Here is an 18,614-nt window from a genome sequence, read left to right as displayed (position 1 = left end):
GTAGAATTTGTATATTATAAATAAATAAATAAATAAAGGTATAAATAAAGAAAATTTAAGGTCAGCCTTTTCACAAATGCTTCAAGATACTTGAACAGTCTGCATGGTATTATATGATAAATACAAGAGTATTATTACCTTTTACAGATGTTTTGATGTAATTCTAAGTAATAAATTAGATTATTGATTTACATGCCATTCCCTGGGAAGTTTTACTGTGAAAGAAAACACTGTAATTTTAGAGATGTCACATATGATTAGCAGAATTTTTATTCAACCTTGAGAATACATGCTCTAATAGAATAATAATTAGAGAAATAGATTTTATACTTTCTAAGATATACTATTGCCTTGGAATACTTAGTAAAGATAGAGATGAAGTAACTGATTTGAAAGTGTTTTTTGAAAATAACAGTACTTTTTTTTCCTACTCTCAGATTGCCATCTGACAGCTGTGTTTCAGTTTATTTTTGATCCATTAATTTTATGTAAAATACTATTTTACTTGTAATGTTTCATGGGGTGTTTTTTTTCTCTCTTTTGTTTCTTGTCTTATACCAGGTATTTAGGGCCAAGTCAGGAAACCATTCAGCCATGTTTACCCCCCAGTTTTGGGCTCAGAGCTACCAAACTGTTTGTATCAAACCTATTTCATAAATTGAAATGTGTTTTGGTAGCAGATTTCTTAATTTCACAGATTCTTTATGACAAACAGCTTCTATTTGTTTATTAATTCTAGTAAAAAAAAAAAAAGAAAGTATTTTAAGATACCATCTGAATAAAAGTTTCCAAGAATGTTACTTTTATTTGAAGAGTTAACTTCTGGTGGCAACCTGACCAGCATCCTTTTTCTGGCATCTTTTGGAGGTGTTCCATGTGAACAAGCAACAAAAAGCTCCTTTTTAAAGCTTCTTTTGAAGTATTTTGATTCTAAGACTGTGACTTTGTAGATGATTCCTCCTTTCCAAACAACATGCATAATCACTGTACATCAGGACAGGAAAAATGTTTCCTACAATGTTATAGCAAGCAGGAGTTTTGTCAAAGAACTCTAGGCTGCTTCCTTCCTGCCCTTCCCATGTTCTCTAGTGTGTGAAGTTAAATGCAGCTTCAGGAAAATATCTCAATAGACAAGTAACTATAAAATAGTCATAAGTTATCTAAAAAGCAAGGATAAGTCCAGTAATAGTCTAAGGGTTTATTTTTTATTAAGTGTTGTAATTACTCTTTAAAGTATGTAATCTTACAAAAGAGGGAATTTTCTACTATGGAGTTTGAAAAATGAAAAATTAATCATAAAGAGTTTTAAAAATATTTATAGAAAGAAACATAACATTTCTACTTGCAAAGTAAAGTCCTAATAACTGAAATGAATTTTTAATTTTGTTTCAGCAATATGTGTATCTATTATAATCTGATTTCTGCTTAGAATTTTTAAAGGATTTTTCATTTGTAATGTAGTTAAATAATGTGCAGTTATTGTATGAATGAAATAAAAGATCTATGATTTGTTCTCAATTATATAAATACATTTCTATGAGTTATGTTGGCCTTGAATTTATACCATTGTACTTCATAGCAAAAGTAGGTTTTCAGTGAACATCGTGATCTTCATGTAGTGAATTGAGTCTTTCACATATTTGCTTATGTTTGCCAATTCTTAGAAAATAACTCCTTTGTTGTATAGTAAGAAAAAAAAAATTTCCTGCTGGTTGGGATGCAAAACAGGTTTTGATTTACTGCTTTGGGAGAGGGAAAAAGGGTTCAATTTTTTGCTGTCTGGCCTAAACATACCAGCATTGATGAGTAACAATTGCAGTGCAAGACTGCACTTTGCACAGCCAGTGCTGTCATAAAATCTATAATACACTAAACATTTTAATCTCACCAAACTTAAACAAAATTAGTTTTGTTACAAGAATGTATTTTGAAGATGTAACTTGATGAAGTGTTTTATGTGGGTGACTTGAGGTACTAAAAATAGAGGAGTATATAATTCAAAGCAGATTTTTATTCAATTTTTTTTGACATATCTTGAGCTTCAGTTACTAAAAAATATTAAATTTCAATTTTGAAAAGCTAGTTATATATTATAAAATTAATAATTATTAGATTTGAAGTATCAATATAACACAAGGGATTGTGCTAATCTTGCTGCAAAAGCTTGCCCTCATTCCATGCTTTCCTTGTGAGCTGAGCACAAAAAGACAAAGCATTCCACAAGGCTCAGCACACAGCTCACTCTCCAGAAGTGTGTAATTGTGTGCCACAGACCCTGCTGGAGCTCCACACACTCCCAGTGCTGTGTCCTTGCTTCCCAGTAAGTGTTACAGATGGATTTGTGCCTCATGCCCTGGCTTAGGGCACTTTTGGTTTTCTCTTCTGTCATTTATATATTCTGCTTGTTACCACAGATGTGAAAGTGAAGAATGATGCACTATTTTCTGCAGGTTTTGAAAGCTTTTAAACGATTCATAACATCTTTATATTGCTGGTTTTACTGCTTTTTCTAAGCAGCATGAAGGTTTTTATAGGTTTAATTCCTTTCTACAATTTCAGTGGCCTTCAAGGTGAAAACAGGATTTGAAGGACTCTTAACACTGGTTTTAGTGCAGAAGTTTTGGAGTTTTTTTTCCATTACCTTTATTAAGGTTATCCTTACATTTTGTTTGGAGAATACACTACCTTAGTGTGTTGGTCCTTGGAAAGACAGAGCAAGAGTCAAGAAATATCTCTTTGAAAGTGCTTTTTGAAATAAATTTGGCCTTTCTGATGCACAGTCTGTTAAAAAAGAAGATTCTGTACAAAACACACCATTTCTTAAGTTCGAAAGCCCACTTGGGAATGTGATAGCACAGATAAAATGAGGATCAAAATAACTGGAATTTAGGCTCCTAGAATTCAGTGGCATTTCATGACAAAGGTTTTAAGATGTACTTTTTTCCCCAAGGTTTCTCAGTTTTAGCTCATGTTTCACCTTTGGTCTCAGAACCCATTTTGTGTATGCTGAGTGTACTGTATGGTTGACCTTTGCTCTTCAGCCTTTGAGAAAGGTTTCCATAGCTAATGTTGCTTTGTTTTCTCTCCTCTTTGCTCACATGAGCTTCTGCATTTGGGCCATAGCTCCAATTGTTTTTCACTCCTGAGGGTGGCAGGAGTGGAACATGACATTGTGATTTACCAGAAACCTTGTCTGTAGCTCTGCTGATAACCCTGATACTTTTGGTTATATAGCTTTTCCTTAATGGGCGAAAATACCTGGCCACTGTTTACTTAGAGAGCTAATTCTGAGTTCCAATAAATGAACATCCTGTTACTATCATGAGCAGGTCCAAAATTGCAATAATTCTTCCAAAACAACAAAACACTCAGATGGTTCAGGAGGTACCTACGATTTTTTTGGGAAAATGACCACAATATTTTCTTTCCTTTTAGGTGGGTGTATGTGACTTCATTCTCCCAATTGCTGTTCTTCGGGCCAGTTCCCCAGCTGCAGTTCTTGTGCCTCTGAAGCATGGTGCCTCCCCGCCTCTGCCACCCCCGGAGATCCCAGCTCTGCCCAGCTGTCAAGTCAGAGCTACTGGTGGGTGAACCAGCCTTTTAAACACCTGCTGGATACATATATTTCAAGTGATAATTTTTGCTTTGCAGAGAATGGCTACTTAATTTGAATCTGTATGATTTGTACATGTCATGGTTTGACACTGGCACAATGCCAGTGCCCCCATAAAATGTGATCCCTCCCTTGAATGCCGTGAAGTGGAATCTAGAATAGAGCAAAGCAGGCCCAAGCTTAATAACAGGAAAAAAACTTTATTAAACTACTACTACAAAAGAAAAGAGAAAACTAAAGAAGGGAAAAAAAACCACCACACAAAGATCAAATGAAAACCTTGCAAAACATTCCTCCCCCCACCACCCAACTCCAACAAACCACAGTGAGACACAATCTGGACCCCAATCAGGTTTCCACCCTCCAAACAACCGATACTCAGTCCATCGAGGGAACAGTCTCTCCTGTGCCACAGACCCCCCAAGAAACACAGCTCCACATCCTGTGTTTCCATGTCACACATGGCACCGCCTGGAGAAAAAGTTTGCCATGGTGACCCTTCTCCTTTCCATGCACAGTGCTCTCACCACTAAATGCATGGATGGACAGACTGCCTTTAGGATTTTTCCTTTCAAGGATGCCCTGCCATGAGGGGAGAAAACAACAGTTCAGTTTTTCATTGTTTGGGAGCACAGTCCCCCCCATTTTCCACCTGGGGCCGAGGGCTCAAGAACAGAGATGATCTTCTCTTCTCTTTCCTTTCCAGGGCAAGGGGGTGCCACCACAAACCCCCTAACCTTTCTCTGTTCACTCCAATTTTGTCTTTTTCCTAGCTGAAGCAGGTCTCTTGACTCACTGGCATCCTCCCAAAACACAGTCCCTCTTGAAGGAGAAGATTGGTTCAGGTTGTGGCTAACATGGAAAAGTCCAGCCAAAAGCCACTCCTTGTCCCCCTCCCATCCAGAATTCCTCCTTCCAACATCCCAGGGTCCAAGGTGTCCCTCTTCCTCTCTTTCAAACCGAGGAGGGGAAAGGAAAATTCACAAAGCCTTCATTTCTCAAGGAAGGGTTAAAAGTCCAAACTCCCAGGATGGCTCGATGCCCAGACATCCAGCAACTCCCACACAGCTGGGCACCTTGCAGCAGCTCCCCCCGCTCCTCCTTCCTTGCGGCTTTCTCTCTCCCTCTCAGGAGAGACACTCTGGGGGGGGAAATGGAGACATCCCAGATTTCTTCCATCCTTCCATCTGCAGGGGCCAGCTCGGTTCCAGTCTTTCCACCACCCTTGGGGCCTACTTTTCAGGCCATGGGGGCTTCCCCTCCCCCACCCAGCTCGTGGCTGGGCAGGGGAAGGTTTGCACTGCACACTGACCGGAACCAAAGAGAGTGAGTTCCCCTGGGAATTCTGCTTGCAACCCCTCTGTGTTCTCAGAGGCGTGTTCACCTTCAATTGGTCAATATCTAAATTGACCTCTTCCTTCCAGAAAAAATTCTCTTCCTGTGTCAAACCACGACAGTACATTTCTTGGAAACTTGCTAAATTTTCAAGTTTTGATTCGTGTTTTGAAATACGCTTGAAGCTGAGCTTTCTGTACCTAATCATGATGTGGAGAAAATATTTTTTGTATTTGTCTTATATAAAAAATAGTTTACCAAAACTCTTTTTTGTGTCTATCCATTTATTAGTATTTCTAGATTATATAATGTAATTCTCAGTAATTACAGCAGTTCCTCTGAAAAGTGTAGAATAGTAGAATGTCAGTCATACTCTTTTGTAGCATTCTTCTGTTGAAACTAGGATCTCTAGCTGTATTTAAAACTCCTTTAGAACGCCTCTGAATGGCTCTCATGCCTTCTGGCTTGTCAGAGGTTGTTAGTAGCCAAAGTTACAGGCAGGCCATTTACCTGCAGCAAAGAAATTGATATCTTATATATAATTCTTGTCTGCTTTTCTTAGAAATAAATTACGGTTTTCTTTAGTGTCCTGTCTTATTCTTACTGTCATATAGATCTATAAATTGTGCATATTTGAATACAATGGCTTTCCTAATCTGAGTTTTTAATTTATAGCCACTTTTTATTTGAGCTGGGAGTGAAGTACAGTGTCTTCCTAGAATGATGTTTGTGTAATGTTTAAACCTCTTGGGAGCACTTAAGAAGGCTTGGCCCATTAAATATGTAAAGTGGGGTAAAAGCATCTCCAATTTATTAGGATTTGTCTATATTTGATTTTTTCCCCTTTGTTTTTCTTTTAAGTCTTTCGAGATCTTTTAAAATATCAAAGAAATCTGAGAGACCTTCTTTAGATCTTGCCAGGGAAGTAAATTCATACTAATTTTTTCTAAAATACATGTAATTGGAGAACATATAGAATAAAGGTGAATGTACATATGTATCTGACATTATTAGGAAACACATCACTAAATGAAAATATGAATCCAAGTCACAAAATTATAGTGCAGAAGTGATTTAAGTGATGTGAAGAGAAAAGTTTATCTTTTCCCCTTCTTTGTGAAATAAATGCAATCACTAAATCTCGGGGATAATTGAAAATCTTATCCAAATTTTATCAAAAATTTGTATTTCTGCTATGTAGAATTTCTTCAAACTACATGTATCAGCCAAGTAACGTAATAGAAAAGTGAATATATAATACTTTCAAGTCTAAGAAATAGTTGAAAAAATGAAGTGTGGCTTCTATTAAAATGTGAGTATTGAAATTAAATTCTTACTGAGAATCTTAACGGTCTGGGAGGAGGCAGAGAAATCTAAATAAGTTTCTTGGCAACTCAGTATTTCAGATAATCATATGGGTGTAGGCAAATAGCCAGATTATTTTTACTGTTAAAATAAGAACTTGATAATTTAATTATATTCTGACAAATTTTAAATATCTGTTATTAATTTCAGTTTATCATGTTAAAAACTGAAATTGAGTAAGAAGTATCTTGCAAGTTCTGATTTAACAAATATGCCTAATTCTCACTGCAGGATGCTTTATGGCACATTAGTTTTCTGCTTGTGCATTCTATTTTCCTTGGATAGTTGTTGTGGTTGAGTGGGATTCAGACTGCTGGGACAGTGTGGTTGGCACTTAAATAAATATCTTATATTTGCTGTTTATACTCAGGGTTGTTCACCCCGAGAAAATAATCACTCTGATCTTGGGATAGTCAGCTCTGTCTTTTAACTTCAGTGTAGTCCATATGTTTTCAATCCATCAGGAATCTTATTTTTTGATTTTTTAAACAAAGTTTGTAAACTGTTTCAGCACTTGAGAAGGAAAGCAGGTCTCTTCCTTAAATACTTAACAGGAATTTTCCCTCCTAAAGTATTTATGTGTTTGTGAGAAAGAACTGAAAGAGAAAAATCTCAAACAAACAGGGACAGAAAACTCAACAGAAGACACAAGTCTAATCTAAGCCTTGTACAAAGGAGAAGTTTGTACTATCAAAGTAAAGGCCTCGTGGGAGCTGAAATATATTTTAGTAATCCAGGTCAGAGGTTTTTTGGTTGGGTAGATAATCTCCTTTACCTGACAGTTTAAGTTGTGCTGTGTTCTCCTGGTACAGGCAGTTTGTGAGAGACCTGAGGACTTTGTGAGTGATGTAATTGTGTGTTGGTGGAAGACTTCCAGAAAATTCTGTTCCTACTTTGAAATAATATTACTTTATAGAGTTTATGTGCCTATGATTTAGAGAAATACAGATAGTATTGTTGTTTACATTATGTGATATATGTGATTAGGAAATTCTTTTTAGGGAGAGAAGAGAATTGATCAACACTGAAAATTGAGCAGATGTGCAGATTTTAGTAAAAGGATTCTGTGTGCTTTCTAGGTTCATTTCCAGTGCTGTTTCCAAGAAGTAAGATGAGGCTGTGGAAACACATACCTCTGTTTTTCTAAACTCCCACTTTAAAAATTCATATGTTGTGATGATTTTTTGTTAAAGCTCTATGAAATTAGGAGAGATACTCTTTTATATAGAATACTCCAAGTTTTGTCTCATGGTCACTATCAGAAATGTAAGTGCATTCATCTGCAGAAGGAAGATCATGTGGCTCTTTTGATATTAAGGAGAGGTGCTATAACGCTGGTAGATATAGAATTTAAATAATTTTAATGTGACTAAAGAGTCATAATAAGACCAAGTTAAATTACAATAATCATGTATATAGTAGGGAGCATCAAAAAGGGCAGAAATATTTTCCCTAAATATGTATAGAAACAATGATTTTATGAAGGTACTTTGAGAAAATATTTGTCAAATGATGCTGTATAAACATTTTAAATTGTTTTTTTTTCAATAGTACTTCAACCATTTTTGAAGTTCTCCTCAATGGAATTTAAATTTGAACAACATTCAAGTAACATGCATTCCAGTACCGCTGATAGCATGAATTCTCAGGTAATGACATTGTCCTTGTCATTTTGTTCAACTTTTGATTTCATGTTTGTCTTTTAATCACTATAATTTTTTTCCAAAACTTAAAATTGGGTTTTTACTAACTCTGACAATATGAAAGTATGGGCACTATGAGTAATGGACCATTAATTGTGTAAGAAATAGGTATGAATAGTATAATTCTGAAGATTTTCTGCATCTACCTGTACCAGTAAATGAGACAGTGATGGTGCCAGGATGCAACTGATTTGTGCCATGATGGGCCAAACAGTAAAACTGCTGATCAGTAAAACTGGGATCAGTGCTGTGTATGATACTGACTGTGCCAACTGACACTCTCCTAAAAATTTCCTTGTCATGACTTACAGCTCAATAGAAGAAGAAAGGCACTAAATTTAATATTTGCAACACAGGTAATTTGTCTGAATGCAAAACATGCCATAACATAATTTATTGTTTCCAATTCCTGAGGGCTTTGGTTAGAAATTGGAAAAAAATATTTTTGGCAATGATGGAAGCACTTGAAATGCTTTTTCAAGTGCATTCAAGAAACAATGATAATGCAAAGTCAAGAAAGTCAAGGCATTTTCCTAGCTAGGCATGTTTCAAAAGCTGAGAGACTAACTCCGAGATAAAGGAATTTAATTTTGTTTTCCATTGTCATCTTACTGAATTGAAAGAATGGGTTTTGAAAATCTATTCTAAACTTCTTCCATTTTCAACATCTCCACCTTTAAGTCTAAACCATTTGAGCCATGTGTTTAGTGCTTATTGTGCTTCATTTTTATCAGGAATAAGTCCTTGTTCTGTTTGTCTAAGCACTCCCACTGTGATGCTTTGATATATTTACCTCACTTAAATGAGGTTTTTCCATTCTGGAAAGAAAGTATTCTCTTTGTGAATGTGGTGAATCACTGGAAAGCATCTAGTCTTTGCAGATAGGCATGCTCACCTTTGCACCCTACAGATATAATAACTGAGTTCTTCTTGCTTTCCCTCTGGTGTGTTTGCACCAAGAATGCTTAGGAGAAAGCAATGTGAAAAGTATCACAGTGTTTGCTGCTTTCCCCTCTTTCAACATCACTCCTTTTCTGAAAATATTTACAGAACCTTGTCATGAAGTGTGCCTCAGCAGAGCGTGTAACATGGCAATTGGATTTTGATGAGGCAGACAAAAATATAGAAGATGGTATTTTCAGATTTAGTCTGACGAGTGGGTATCTTTGTGAAGAAGAAGAAGTCAGTATTTCTGTGTCCTTCTGGCCTCGTAAGTAATTTTATGAATTCTTCTATAGATTGGCTGTTTGCGTAGGGATGTTTAAATCAGATTTTATGAAGAATCAATACTTGTACTTATTTTGATCAACTAAAGTTTTTTTTCTTTTGTTCTGGCGGACCAACAAAAAATATGGAATCACTGTTTTTGAAATTGCATTGTTTGAAAAGTCTGCTTTGCACATAGAAAGCATCAAGTTTTTCACACATAAAGCATCAAGGACTGGGATAGGTGTATAATTTTCAATGCTGCTACTTCAGGTGCATTTGGGTTGACTGACTTAGGTAGTAAAACTTTTCAAGGTACTTGGAATGCTTTTAAACTTTACTCTAAATAGCTGTAATTTAGATAAGAATAGAATTTTCCTGCTTCAGTAAGATATAAAATCACTTATCTGTGGTATTTCTTGGACTACACTGATCAGAGAACAAGTCCCTAAGAAAAAATATGTAAAATAGATTTCTAACAAAACTTGAAAGAATAAAGGAAGATGATAATCAACCACATAACTCTAGAAAAGGAATAGAAGAACAGGAAAATGAAGATTCTACTTTTTTCCCAGCCAGGTGTTTAGAGTAGACAGTGATATAGAAGATTCATAGATTATAGGATGTAACATTGTACTTGAGCTGATAAATCCCACCAGCAAATGCAACTGATGCCCATGGAGCCCCATCCTGTTGGCAGTTTCAGGGTAGTACTTTTGGGGCTGCAGCATTGTCAAGGTTAAGAAAAGTTGTTGTGTCAGTTGGATCTGATGCTGAGTCAGCAAGTGACATCCCTGTCCTAAAGAAAGATGTTGCTGTTATTTTTCATCATAGCACTGAAATCTCTAACCTCAATTAAGCACTGGAAACAATTTAATATAAATAAAGAAAAATAGAGATGTAAGACTCTTGCCATGACTCTGTATGATAAATTGAGAAGACTGCATTCAGTATTGTTCTGTAAATCTTGTGAATATGCAATAGCAGTGTTTAATTGCACATGTTATTTGAAGTTGCTTGTTGCAGACTGTGAAGCAGAGAACAGCATAAAAATAAAAGCAGCATAAAAATAAAAATATTTTGAATTACTGGATAAATTGTATGTGTAAATGCAGATGTGTATATATTCATAAATATGACTGATAAATTACTGTAATTTGAAGTTATCTGTATTTTTGCTGTTCCCATATCTTTTGTTTACAGAAAATCATAAATAACTGGAATGATCAATTACCCTTAATTCAATGTTCTAAGTATTTTCCTGTTATTTATATCCTATTTATGCTGTACCTTCAGTGCATATCATTACTCTCTCTTGTAAGAGAGCATTAGATACATCAAAACCCACACAGGAGACCTTGTTAATGAACATGGGGTGCTAATCACTTACATAGGCTTGTGCTGTGAAGTTGTAGTATGTGGGGGGGTGAACAAACTGTAAATTGAACTTTGAGTGTGCATTAAGGTAATTTATTTAAATATGCTGCAGCAGTTATGATAGAGTAAAAAATGCTATAATAAACTGCAATGTTTAATTAAGTGGAAGAGCTTATGTTTGTGGTAAAATCATGCTAACTGGCTCTAAAAATAGAGATTTTTCAAGAATTGAAAACACTAATATGATCCTCTTTGGCTGTTTTATAGTATAATGCATAATAATCTAAATTTTTTTTTTCACTATATCTAATTTTGATATGAGAAAACTTATTTGCAGCAAAGGAAGTTAAAAGGAATTTGTGCTCTTTGAGTTCCCTTACTGGGAGTTCAGAGGTGCTGGAAGATGTAATGATTGTGTAATGGGCACAAATGACAACTTTGATACTTTGATTGTGTCTTTTATTTATTTATTTTTTTTCTGCAACAGCAATAGCTGCGACCTTTAACACATTCTGTGGAGAAACTATTAGTTTACTTCTGAGTTTCTGAGTTTTTCTTTTCTTTTCTTTTCTTCTTTTTCTTTTTTTTTTTTTTTTAGGATACATGTAAGTTCTAGCTCTCTGTGGCTTTTCTGCTTTGAAGTCTGTATTTAACTAGATGCAAATTGCTCAGTGGTACCTATTAATGTTGAAAGGATATAGATGCAATAACACCTGAATTGTCATAAGGTCCAAGGCAACTAAACTACAAATGTGTTATTGGCAGACAAATGTAGGAACGGCATAACCATAATACAGAAATTTAGGAGGATGAGAAGAGCAGAGGGTGTTTTTCCTTTCTTCTCATAAACTCTGAAAATATATCATAGAGTTAATATTCCTGGAGAAGATAAAATATTTCCCATATAATTTTACAGATTCTGTTAGCCCTTGGCAGATTTTGATTGATAAATTTTTAAGTACCATCAAATACCCTAAGTAAAATGTTCACATCTGCTGGACTAGAAATTAATGGTGGTATAATCAGAATGGTAACAGCAGCCCAGGCTTTGACAGTGGTCATGAAAGGTGTGAGGAGTAGAATAAATTCTTGGCTTCAACTGTCAGTTCAGGACATAATTCTCATTAATTTCTAAGTAATTTATTGAACATGGAATATCCTGAAATCACTGGTCCTAGGCATTCCAAACTAATGAACTAATTTTAATAAATGACAGAATTAATGTTTTTTTTTGTCTTTGTGTCTGTTTAAAATGATCGTGGTATTGCATTGTCCTGGTGTTTCTGACATAAACAATAATTTATTGGTTTACATACTGTGCTGAATTTTGGTGTTAGCAAATGTGTGGATCCACACACAGAATGAGCAGTGAGGCAGGATAGACACTGTCTGCTCTGCTCTTTGGGTGAGCCAGGGATTTTCTGGCATGGAAAGTGTAAATGGAAAGTTTGTATGAGAAAAGCTTAACATTACTATTGTCTAACTTTTAAACTATGGTCAATACAAATATTTAAAAATGTGAGTTAGTGAAAATTGCACATTCTTTGGTACTGATATATGCTCATGTACTTCCTTCGTTGTGTTCCATGCCTATGATATTTGTTGGTTGTGCCCTTTCACTTCACCTTGTCATACTTATGGATGAAAACAGGACACCAGAAGTATGGTGTTGTTACAGCCCAGCTGGATGGGCTGGTACATGGAAGGAACTTGTATAGAACATCCTTTCTTACAAGATTTTATTAAATACTCTGTCTCTTTATCCATCTCCATGACTTTTTTCTGATGCTTTCCTTCATGACAGGACAAAGTGCCAGAGGAAGATGTATTCCTGTTGTATCAAAACCTAGAGATAGAATCATTTTAGCCTTCTCAGCAGTATTGTCTCCTAAAGCTGATTTACATTTAACACAGAATTAGTCAGATGTTGCAAACAGGCCAGCAGATTCTGCTTAGAGCTGGTTTTCAGTTTGCCATTTTCATGTTTGCTGGTTTGAAATGAAAGGATCCACTGGTCATGTTCTGCTGACATAACACTGTCCATAAAGCTCTTCTACTATCACCTCCATTAGGAAATTAACTCTTACAGAAAGGGAAAAAGGCAAAGTGCTTTGAAGACACTAGATTTTCTTATTTTTGTATGTAAACAGTGACAGCTCTTTTTCAGGCTGTGGAAGTAATGATCTGAGATAATCTCAGAAGACCCTGTCGTGAATTTTGTTCTGTGACATGTATGTGTTCATGCAGACACACCAAAAAAAATTTTTATTTGCTATCTTATTTGGTAAGAATGTCTCCATACTGATCTAATTGAGGGAAATCAAAGGAAAAGTTGTTTTTTTTTTCTCAAAGATTCAAAGATTAACTTTTTTGGGTTTTTTTGCAACACATTATTGCAGATTTATTTCTAATTCCAGGAGTTGTTCATTAGCTTGCCCTCAAAATTACTGATTTTGTTAGCCCTTCAGTGAGAATGGCTGAGGATTGGGTAAATGACAGTGCATGGTTTGGAATGTTATTTTCATACTTTAACAGCTGTGGAAGGAAATACTTTGTTCCCTGTATCAGTTTAAAAAAAGGTGTTTTTCCATCCTAGAGAGACCTGCCTTGCAGCTGGAAGCAAGGTGCCTGAGAAGGGGCAGAACACAAAGAAATCTTTATCCCTGCCATTGTCATTCCCAGCTGCACTGTAGAGGGCACCGGGATAAGGATATTTGGTCATCCCTTCCCTTTTTTTGGTGGATGTGGCAATATTAGGGTTGCAGCTGGACTTGATCCTTAAGATTTTCTCCAAGCTAAATGATTCTGTGAAATGGGAGATGCTCTGAGTGGAGGGTGGAACCTCCTGCTGGCTTGTGTGAGGCTGCTTGGCCACTGTAGATTTTGGAACCTTTGAAGTGGTATAATTGCACTCTTAAAAGGCACCAACTTTCCCTTGTCTTGGCAGTCAGATGCTTCCAATAGTTACTCTTTTTATGAAATAAGCATTCACTGTGTCAATTAGTGTAATTCAAAGTATGACTACAATTCTTAAAATTCTGCTCTTGTGTTGATATTATATATAATGGAATATTAATGCAATAAACTCATTTATTGAAGTTATAAAAAATTCTGACAAGTTAAAAAAATTGAATTTCTAGTTTGCTAAAGGCAAGTATTCTGAGCTTTCTTAATAAATACTCTTCTCATACAATATTTGTTATGTTAAACTACATTTTGAAAAGCAAAGCAGTACTAATTTTTTAAAATAAATTAATAACAAAAATTCTAATCTCAAACCTCTTGCTATAACTCTTTTACATTTCTGTATTTATGGTAATACATATATATTTTAAAATCTTTTCACCAGCTTGTCCTGGGACATACACATCTGAAATACCCATGTATCTAAATAATAGTCCATCACGATACATGCTAAAATTGTCTGGCACGCTGAGGTCACCAAAAATAAATTTTCACCCCCCCTTTTTAATGCTGATGCCAGTTCCGCTGGGTGTGGAAACTGAAGCAGTCGTCACCATCATTCCACAGGATTTTATAAGGTAAAAATCTTGACATATATTTATTACAGAAATCCTGAATTGTTGATTCATTCACTTCTGAAAAAGTGAATTAATATTTGTTTGTGAATGTTAGTATTAATTATATGCTCAGTGTAAGAATCTCTATATTTATGAGAAAATGAATCTAATTATTATTGTTGAATGTTCAAAAAGCACATGTTTTTTCCTCAAACACACCTGCTTCATGAAGTGTCTATTTTCTGATATCTTCACTCCATGAACTTATATCAGAAATATAAAATTACTGTGGATAGCAAAAAAATTAAAAGCAGACACTCTACCAGGACTTTTTGCTGTGTTTAGCCATATACTAAGGTTTTAATCTTATTTCTATTTTTCACATTATGATAACATAAAATCTTTCTGTCATTTTATTTTTTCTACTCCACTGGTTTGAGGTTTAGCTAATTGAACAGTTGGTGGGGTTGTAGTTCTTCGTGTGTTTTTTTTCTCCTTCTTTCCATGTGAGGTTTTATTAAAAAGGATAGCAGAAGTGTTTTAATCCTGCTACTTGTTTCAATAAGAAATCTATATAGTTTTTATTTATCTGTGGATCACTCACTTCATCCTGGTACTTGAATTTAAGAGAGATTTTTGTAATCTTCGTATAATGTGGTGTAACTTAGCATTGCAACTATTCAAGTATTTAGATTTAGCTTTTTTGTTTGTAATTAGTAAAGAGCAATACTTGTTTGCTATGCTTGTGTAGGTATCATTTAGATACTAGAATTACAGAAAAATTCCCTTTTGTTGTAAATTAATCAAATTACCTTCAGGTTATTATTGTCTGAGTGTGCTGATTTATCAAGTGGTTTGTCTGTTGTCAGTAGCTCTGTGGTTGGAACTGAAGGGATTCCACATGGGCCTGGAGTGACTGCTGTTCTTATTTCAGAGCTGAAATCAGTAACTACATACTGAAGTATCTTCAGCATCTTCACAAATTTACCCTTAATATTTCTATTTTAATAACTTACTTTAACTTATTTTGCAGTAGTGCAGTTTAATGAACTCTAATGCAAGTTTTAAGTTTCAGAAAACTCTGTATGCCTTTTGTAGCATAGTTAGTAGAAATTTCTTTTGGATGTTCAGATATTGTGAGTCAGCATAAAATGTTCAGATACATACAAAGAAAACAAACTAGCATCTAAATGATGAAAGAATTTTATTTTAAAAATGTTTCATTTGATTTGCACTTGAAAACTAAAGGTGTTATTCTGTATTCAACTATGAAAGAATTTTGTGAATGTGAGAATCTATGAATTAACTTTATTACTGCAATCCTGTGACCACAAACACCTACTATTTCTGTTTAACACAGGCAATCACGAATTAGAGTTAGACTTCCTGAGCTTGAACTTGCAGATGGTACCAAGACTTGCCCTTTTTCTGTGCAGTTCCTAGAGGGACAAAATATTGTTCTTTCATCAGATGGCACAGCTAATGAGCTGACCTGCCGTATCAGCTTCAGCTCATCCAAGCCAATGTCATTTTTAGGGGAAATGCTCCTCATCGATCAAGAAGACAACAGGTAATGTGTGCAATCCAAATTCACTTGGGGGAAGGTTCCAGACTGACCAAGTTGGATATAAGACACAGAACTCACAAGGGTTGGGTAAAGGAACACAAGAATCCTCTGAAGAAAATGCAAGATAGACATTATTTTCTTTTTTGCAATTTAATTAATATTCAGAACTAAAAAATTCAGCTTTGTGTCTAAGGTAAATCTCTAAGGTAAAATTCATCTAAGTGTCCATTTTAAGGTCTTGTTTCAAGCTCTCATTTGTATCTACTGGTAACTCATCTCTTGTTCAGCTCTGCCAGGGGTGGGATGAGAGGGTGAATGCAAGAGGAAGAAAGATGGGCACTGTTGCTATTAAATTAATTCCTGTGTTTAGTATTTTCACTAAAGCAACTATTTTGAGAGATAAATAATTCCACCCTGCAGCCTCGAATAGGCTTTTTCTAAGCATAAAACTAAATTTTATATTATTTTGATGCAAAGGTTATGGATCTTTAAGTTATTGCTGCTCTGGGTTAATAGTTCATATTTTGCTGTATAGATTGTCAGCCAATAATCTATTTGTTATTAATTTTAATTAATTATAGGATATAATAATTGTGTGGGGTGTGTTAAAGTTTAATGTTTAAACTTTAACACATAAATCTGTGTTAAAGTTTGCTGTAATTAGAAGAAAAGGATATTTTAAGCTTATGACCAACCAAGTGTGAAATGTAGCTTCTGAGCAGGCACAATGTTTAGTTTTAATAACTTTTTATGTGATGCACTGGCAGCTTCTCAAACCTTGTTATAGAAAAATAAAAATTCCTCCTGTGTAATAAACTTTTTCTATATTTACCATTAAAAGGAAATAAAGAATATGACACTCAATTTAAAGGCAAACTGAATGTATTTTTTGAAAAAAGATAGCAAATAAAAGTCATCTAAGTAACCTTAACAGCCATTCCTGCTCATGAGGGTGAAAAAATTCATGCTCCAGAATTTAAAGTCATCTCAGAATTGTTGCTAGGTTTTAAAATGTAGAACTAAATTATTTGTTAAAGGACAGAACTCATAACAGCAGTTTGCTAATGTATATGGGATTTTCTGACAGGCTTGTGGGTGGGCTTTAGGAGCAGATGATATAAAACCTGAGCAGAAATAAAAGAATTATGTGTGTGTATCTTTGGTCAGTGTGGGAATATTATTATTTCAGATGAAATTATTTTTATTGTAACCAGAATTAATTATTTTCTTGACTTAGAAAAGTCTGAGTATGCACCCAGTTCTGTAATCCTGACTGTTTCCTTCTTCTAATAAACTCCATGATAATTCCATGATAAATCCAAGTCTGGATAACACTGCTAGTATTATTATTGCTTTGATATTGCACTCTGTAATAATAGGTAGCTGGAATTTCTTGTTCTCTGCATATCTTTCCCTCATTCCAGCCAGCCCCCATGGGAGCCCTGTGCAAAGTGTTCAAGCTTCAAACCTGATTCAACTAATTATCTAACCATTTGAATAATTTGTTTCAAACTGTGTATCTAATGAATTTAAACTGCTTTTTAAATTTGAGTATTTTAGAAAGACAAGATTTCAGGGTCTTCTCTATTTGTAATAATAAAACAATGGAACCTAAAACCTTTTATAACACCTATAAAAGCTAACTGGTCTTGATAAAGTTCCTGGACTGTTTAATAGACCACGAAATCTCACAGTATCAGTTGCTGAAGATGTATTAATTTGTCAGGAGTTCTCTCTTTATATTTCCATTTTCAAAATGATAATATGTACTTTAAAATGATTTGAACTAAACTTTTGAACTTCATCTCCTTTTCTGTGTTCTGGGATATTCTTATTAAAATAAGCAAGTTGAGATTTTCAGAGGTTAGTAAAATATTGTATTCTACAGTTACTTAGAAGAAAACCACTTAACTTCTAAGCAGAACAAGTTCTAGGCATATTTCAAAGCAGGAGTATTGAGGAGAAAAACACTCCATAGGGGTTGACCCTGGCTGGATATCAGGTGCCCACCAAAGCCTCTGTCACTCCCCTCTGCAGCTGGACAGGGGAGAGAAAATATAATAAAAGATTAATGAGTTGAGATAAGAACAGAAGAGAGATCACTCACCAAATACCTTCATGGGCAAAACTGGCTTGAATTAGAGATATTAATTACATTTATTACTAAAAAAAAAATCAAAGCAAGATAATGAGAACTTAAAAACTCCTTCCCTTCACTCCTCCCTCCTTCCTAGCTCCTACCTCTTCCCCAGAAGTGGAAGGAAACAGGGAATGGGGGTTGTGGTCAATTCATCTCCCATTATTTCTGCTTCTGCTTAGGGAGGGGAGTCCTTCCCCTGTCCCACCATGGGCTCCCTTCCATGGGAGAGAGTTCTCCATGAACTTCTCCAATGTGTGTCCATCCCATGGGCAGCAGTCCTCCCCAGACTGCTGCAGCGTGGATCCCTCTGCCATGGGGTGCAGTCCTTCAAGGACAGCCTGCTCCAGCTTGGGTCCCCCATGGGTCACAATACTAACCAGGAAACCTGCCCCAGGGTGGGCTCCCCTCTCCACAGGTCTGCATGTCCCAGCCAGGAGTCTGCTCCAGCACAGGCCTCCCATGGGTTCCCAGCCTCCACTCAGCATCCTCATGCTCTGTTTTGGGTCTCCTACATGGGCTGCAGGTGGATCTCTGCGTCCCCGTGCCCTCCTGGGCTGCAGATGGATCTCTGCATTCCTGTTCCCCCCTGGGCTGCAGATGGATCTCTGCATTCCTGTTCCCTCCTGGGCTGCAGATGGATCTCTGCATTCCTGTTCCCCCCTGGGCTGCAGGTGGATCTCTGTGTCCCTGTGCCCTCCTGGGCTGCAGGTGGATCTCTGCATTCCTGTTCCCCCCTGGGCTGCAGGTGGATCTCTGCATTCCTGTGCCCTCCTGGGCTGCAGGTGGA

At 35.9% G+C, this 18,614-nt stretch overlaps 1 protein-coding gene and 1 long non-coding RNA gene across 6 annotated transcripts in view; one reads left to right on the top strand and one right to left on the bottom strand.

Annotated features, from left to right (window-relative positions):
- Nucleotides 1–18,614, top strand: part of CFAP47 (cilia and flagella associated protein 47) — a 274,676-nt gene that overhangs the window by 29,665 nt on the left and 226,397 nt on the right. For all 5 annotated transcript variants that reach the window (XR_014956844.1, XR_014956846.1, XM_085585616.1 and 2 more), the window contains exons 22-26: nt 3,436–3,583; nt 7,865–7,962; nt 9,067–9,226; nt 13,949–14,141; nt 15,481–15,690. Coding sequence is in view for 3 of the 5 variants with exons in the window: in XM_085585616.1 (XP_085441742.1) it covers nt 3,436–3,583; nt 7,865–7,962; nt 9,067–9,226; nt 13,949–14,141; nt 15,481–15,690 (809 nt within the window). In the remaining 2 variants the exon portion in view is untranslated. The remainder of the gene's footprint in view (nt 1–3,435; nt 3,584–7,864; nt 7,963–9,066; nt 9,227–13,948; nt 14,142–15,480; nt 15,691–18,614) is intronic.
- On the bottom strand, nt 3,798–4,938 carry LOC146768817 (uncharacterized). Its single transcript, XR_014956854.1, has 2 exons — nt 4,850–4,938; nt 3,798–4,754 (listed from the first exon to the last, which is right to left on the bottom strand). It is a non-coding gene; the product is annotated as an uncharacterized LOC146768817 (long non-coding RNA).

This window comes from Lonchura striata, chromosome 1, assembly GCF_050655825.1.
Source record: "Lonchura striata isolate lonStrDom1 chromosome 1, ASM5065582v1, whole genome shotgun sequence".
Taxonomy (NCBI): Eukaryota; Metazoa; Chordata; class Aves; order Passeriformes; family Estrildidae; genus Lonchura; species Lonchura striata.
Note: the sequence above shows the minus strand (reverse complement) of the source record. Positions and strands in the feature narration are given on the sequence as shown.